The sequence below is a fragment of the Tupaia chinensis genome, unplaced genomic scaffold (assembly GCF_000334495.1).
Source record: "Tupaia chinensis unplaced genomic scaffold, TupChi_1.0 Scaffold000492_1, whole genome shotgun sequence".
NCBI lineage: Eukaryota > Metazoa > Chordata > Mammalia > Scandentia > Tupaiidae > Tupaia > Tupaia belangeri.
In genome coordinates, this window is record NW_006160004.1 from 1,130,172 (window position 1) to 1,135,910 (window position 5,739).

Genomic DNA, 5,739 nt, shown 5'->3' on the forward strand with positions numbered 1-5,739 from the left:
GGTTAAAGGGAGTTGGATCCCACATGGCCACAGTGGCTTGGAAAGCATGCCATGTGCATGTGTACCCCAAGTCTCAACAGGTTTCCAAGACCACACACAGCATGATCATACACTTTCGAGGACTGTTCTGTCTCTGGCAAGTGCATGCACCCTTTGGCAATTTAAAAAGAAAAAGGAAAAAGAATATTTTCTTCAGGTCAAATATGTTCAAATGACATCTTGCATTTGTGCTTGAGAGAGGATTACCAGCACGTGTTTAAATACACACCTCACTGGGTGGGCTCCATTTTCTTCACCTCATACTTGAGAAGATTTCATGGGAGGGAGGAGAATTGTCTTCATGCACATCCAACCTCCTGATCATGTGGCAGGACTTTTGTGTTAACTAGACTGTTTTTGTTCCAAAGGCTGGGCCTGGGGTCCTCCTGAATCTAGAGGCCCAGTCCTCTGAGGATCGTCACAGGAAGCACCATTACTGTAGTCCCCAGGGCAGGTCCCACTCTGAGGTTAGGCTACTGGTCGGCTTGCCCCTCCAGGCAGCAGCTCTGTGGGATGGGCAACCCTGGGGTGGGGACTCCTGCCCCATCTTAGCAGTCTGTGCCTTGGCTTCTTTTGTAATGAAAGAATGTTAGCAATCACTGCCATTTCTAAACTCCAAGGGGGCACTCTGAGAATTTTTGTTTGTTTTAGTTTATATATTTCTACCATGAGCAAGAAAGACAGCACCCCTAACAGGGTACTGATCCTGCAATCCACACCCAGCCCATCCCATATCATGTATGTGTTCCCAGTATGTTCAGGGAATTCTTCAGATGTGAACCCAGACCTTCCCATGTCGGTCAGCCCACAGAGCCTTGAGTTGTGACCCAGAGTTTTGCATCCGTTATCTGGTCACAGTTCTGCAGGACAGCTAGAGTGGTGTTTATTTTGCAAAGTGGTGAAAGAGCACCTTGTAGCCATTAATTGGCCAGTGTTAGTTCTAAAATTAAACAATGCAGTGTGATCAGAACTTAAGCAGTGCAGTTCTGTCTCAGGTGGATAGCCTGGCTCTGACCCTTGTCTCTCCTCCCCCTGCAGACCTGGGCACCACAGATTTCCAGAAGAAGAAGCTTGTGGATGCCATCATATCTGGGGACACCAGCAAGCTGATGAAGATCTTGCAGCCCCAGGACGTGGACGTGGTCCTGGACGGCAACGCCAGCCTGCTGCACCTGGCTGTGGAGGCTGGCCAGGAGGAGTGCGTCAAGTGGCTTCTACTCAACAACGCCAACCCCAACCTGACCAACCGGAAGGGCTCGACTCCACTCCATTTGGCTGTGGAGAAGAAGGTCCGGGGTGTTGTGGAGCTCCTGTTGACCCGCAAGATCAGCGTCAACGCCAAGGATGAAGACCAGTGGACAGCTCTCCACTTTGCAGCCCAAAACGGGGACGAGTCCAGCACACGGCTGCTGCTGGAGAAGAACGCTTCCATCAACGAGGTGGACTTTGAGGGCCGGACGCCCATGCACGTAGCCTGTCAGCATGGGCAGGAGAACATCGTGCGCATCCTGCTGCGCCGGGGCGTCGATGTGGGCCTGCAGGGGAAGGATGCCTGGGTGCCACTGCACTACGCTGCCTGGCAGGGCCACCTGGCCATTGTCAAGCTGCTGGCCAAGCAACCAGGAGTGAGTGTGAATGCCCAGACCCTGGATGGCAGGACGCCCCTGCACCTGGCTGCCCAGCGAGGGCACTACCGTGTGGCCCGCATACTTATTGACCTGTGCTCTGACGTCAACATCTGCAGCCTGCTCGCACAGACGCCCCTGCACGTTGCCGCTGAGACTGGGCACACGAGCACTGCCAGGCTGCTCCTGCATCGGGGTGCTGGCAAGGAGGCGGTGACTGCAGAGGGCTGTACCGCCCTGCACCTGGCTGCCCGCAACGGACACCTGGCAACTGTCAGACTGCTCATTGAGGAGAAGGCTGACCTGCTGGCCCGGGGGCCCCAGCACCAAACTGCCCTGCACCTGGCTGCTGCCCGTGGGCACTCAGAGGTGGTGGAGGAGCTGGTCAGTGCTGACATCATTGACCTGTCTGATGAGCAGGGCCTCAGCGCACTGCACTTGGCCGCGCAGGGCAGGCATGCGCACACGGTGGAGACACTACTCAAGCATGGGGCCCACATCAGCCTGCAGAGCCTCAAGTTCCAGGGTGGCCAGGGTGGGGGTGCCACAGCCACACTGCTCCGGCGAAGCAAGACCTAGCCTGCTGCATGCAGAGACCAGGGATGCATGTGGGGTGCTGTTGTGTCATGTTTCATGTGGGGACACAGTGATACAGTGGCAGCCCCGCTCCCTGGTGGTTTGCTTGCTAAAACATTGATGGAGTGTAAACCATCTGGTGAGGCAGTGTGGCTGTTGCCAGTGGGCTTATTGCCTTCCATGTGAAATTGGCTAGAAGGTACCCGGTTGTTAACCTAGTCCCACATTGGCACCTGGTATCAGAAGGGACGATGGGTCAGAATCGTTTCACAGTGTTCCCAATGGGTTGCTGACGCTGGTCCCTTGGTGACCAAGCCTTGGGTCAGGATGAGCCTGTTCTGATGAGCCGAGCACCTCTGCTTGCTCAGAATACATAGTCCAAGGGACGAGGTGCAAGAAGAACCACTTGCCTTTTGTCTTCCCAGCATGGGCTAGGAACCTGCCGTAGAAAGTTTCCATGGATTTCTTGTAAGATACCTTCTCCAACAGATGCATATCACGTCAAATCTCACTTGAGACTTATTGGTGACATTGGATCATCTAACCGGAGGATACACGGGTTGACCGTGATGTCATAGGTTAGCTTGGAAGGCAAAAGATGTTTCACTCGAGAAACCACAGCTGCAGCTGGCACTGCTGGTATGTGTGTGTGTGGCTACTTTGTGTCCTGGCTTGTCCTTCAGGTAGTCCCCATTGTGCCACACTACCCTAGTCATGCAAGTTGCTGCTGTTCATTTCTTGCATGAAACATTTTTGGAACTCTAGAGCCAGAGACCTAGTGTAAAAGTCATTTTATAATCTTCATCACTTCCGTTCTGGACTGGAAACAGTATTATAGTGAAATGAACCACTCATCTGTTTCTTCCAAGGGCTTGCATTTGGTAGATGTGGTTCATGTGGTAGGATACTGTTTTGGGCCTCAGGGGTTTTCCAACTTGCTTTCCAAGTGGCCACACCTTGTTGGCACCTCAGCAGCTTGGCCTGTACCCCAAAGGTGGCTCTAGGAGATGGCCATACCCCTGGATGGAGAAGACTTGACCACCTTGCTTCATTAATTCATAAGTTGCCACATGCGTCCCATGTGGTGCCTTCCAAAGACTGTTGAGTAAGTTTGTTGCAGACTGTGACCCTGTGTGCAAACATGTACCGTGGCCTGGTGTATGATACAGGGATTGACATTAATGTACCATGTATGTTAATGTGAATCTGTGGGCAGGATACTTCTTTTCTATGACAGGAAATATCCACGCTGTTTAGAACTGGCTATGTTTTAATATGCCTCATATGCTTTTACTGTGTGATGCTACCATTAAGTTGAATTGTTGAAGACAGACTTCTGCTGGATGTCAATAAAGCAAAGCACTTGTCTACTTTTTGAAGTCAGTGAGACTGCTTTTTCTTACAAACGAGCTCAAACGTGATTTCTGAAACCCAGAGGTGGGAGGCAGTGACGTATGGTTTGGACATGTCCTTCCTGAAGGCTTCTACACCCTGAGTTAACCTGCAACATGGGGGACAGATGAAGCAGAGGGTGGACTTGGGTGTCCTGCTTATTGGTTGTGGCAACTGTCAGACTGCTCAGGACAGAGAACTGCTGACATGACAGGCCCTCCCACGTGTGCTTTAGTGAGAGATAATCCTGTTTTCATGGACAGAGCTCCCAGCCACTACTTTTTTTTTTTTTAAACATTTATTTGATTTCTTTCATGTAAAAGCATGTGAGGAAGGAACGCTTGACAGACTGTGGTCTTACCACAATCCATTTCTCCCAACCCTCTAGACAGTGGGGCTCCCAGGTGTGCACGCACCTGGCGTGGTTCAGGTCAACTCTAGGTCTGAGCCGAAGCTGACTGTGTGATCCCAGCACTGCAGAGCAGCACTCTGCCGCCTGCACCACCACAGCTGGGGCCTGCACCACCACAGCTGGGCCCACTGCTGGCTTTTATTTCTTTTGTAAGTGTTTATAACTCTTGGATTCATCTGCTAATTTTGTAACAGAAGCTATAAGAATAGTATGAGAACTCTGGTGTGCCCTTCGTCAGATTCTCCACTTGCTTATATTTTGTCTCATTTGTCTCCTTCCTTATCTTCCTTATGTATCCACTTACCCACCGTCATCCATCCGTCTGAGAGGAGGGGCGAGGCCGTGCCCACTGCCCCCAGATAGTCAGCACGTACTTCCTGTATAGCCACAGTCCACCCACTCAAGTCAGGATGTGCTGCGTCCTACCCACAAGTCCTTCTCCATTTCTGCTTTTGTCTCAAAAGGAAAGAATGAAAGCCCAACAGCACCAAGCATCTCCTTCCCCTCTCCGATCTGGTGTCCCATTTTATTTGGTCCTCACACTCCAGTCCTCAATTCTCCATTCCTTAGTCTTTTCCTGCTTTCTGTGACACTGACTTTGGAAGTACCGCCAGCTATTTTGGAGAACATCGTTTCTCTAATGTTCCTTAGGATTCCATTTAGGTGATGTGTTTTGGGCAGAAATACCACACATGATACTGGATATAAGGCAGAGGTCTTCCCTGTCTTTAATTTATGTTAGTATGGAATCAGGGGTTCCTGTTAGCGGGTCGTCGCCCACTATGGCCACTTCTTCTGATGCCTTTGTCCCTTCGGCATGTCTCTGAGCACTTCCTTGCCGTCTGACACAGTGAGGTGCCCAGGTCCATGCTGTAACCCCCCACCCCTGCCGCAGGGGGCACACACATACTTTTCCACATATTACTAGAAACTAGTTTCACACCAATGTCTCTGTTACGATCCAAACCCCAGGGGTTACTCTGGCGCACCCTCGTTTAGCAGTTCCCGTTACCGATGGGCAATATGTTCCCGATCCCCAGTGGATATCTGAAACTGCGGGCAGTCCCACACCCACGGTATATGATGATGCTTCTACACATGCATACCTGTGAGAAAGTTTATTAATTAGGCGCAGTAAGATTACTAATAAGAGAACAGTTAACGTGATGAAAGAAAAGGTTATGTGATGAGGTCTCCCGAAGTACTATTCCTAGGTGATGAAAGCACGAAGATCCACTGTCGTGTGAGGTCAGGAGTTCAGCATCCTTAGAGCCGGGGCTGCAGCTCCTGTTGCATCTGTTTGCTGAGGTTGGGTTCAGGGGCACGTTACTGCTGAGTGAGGAGAGGCACCCATGGGCAGGCCGTTCCCCCAGGTGGTGCCATCACTCCTGTAGGCCCCACTAGCTGAGAAAAAGTTACTCCTGCCTCTAACGCCCGTGTCAAAAATGAGCATATCCTGGGAACCAGCAGTTAGCGTAATGGCTGTCGCTGGACTCCCACATAGTCGACCACAGTTCGCGTCCCAGACCCGGTGGCTTAAAACTCACACCGGGCACATGTGCGTGCGTGCCCAAGAGGAGAATGGAGGAGAAGGGATTGTGGCGTGACCATCCCCCCTGGGGGGTGATTTCTCGCTTTCTGTCTCTATGTCTCTCTCTGTCTGTCTGGTGAGCGCACATGCCCTATAGTGAAAAC

At 51.4% G+C, this 5,739-nt stretch overlaps 1 protein-coding gene across 1 annotated transcript in view; it reads left to right on the forward strand.

Moving 5' to 3' along the window:
* RIPK4 (receptor interacting serine/threonine kinase 4) overlaps window positions 1–3,604 on the forward strand; it is a gene marked incomplete in the record, with an annotated part of 32,221 nt that extends 28,617 nt beyond the window's left edge. The window contains 1 exon segment of the mRNA XM_014590860.1: window positions 1,078–3,604. Coding sequence (XP_014446346.1) covers window positions 1,078–2,243 — 1,166 coding nt within the window.
* Between the last annotated feature and the right edge of the window lie 2,135 nt (window positions 3,605–5,739).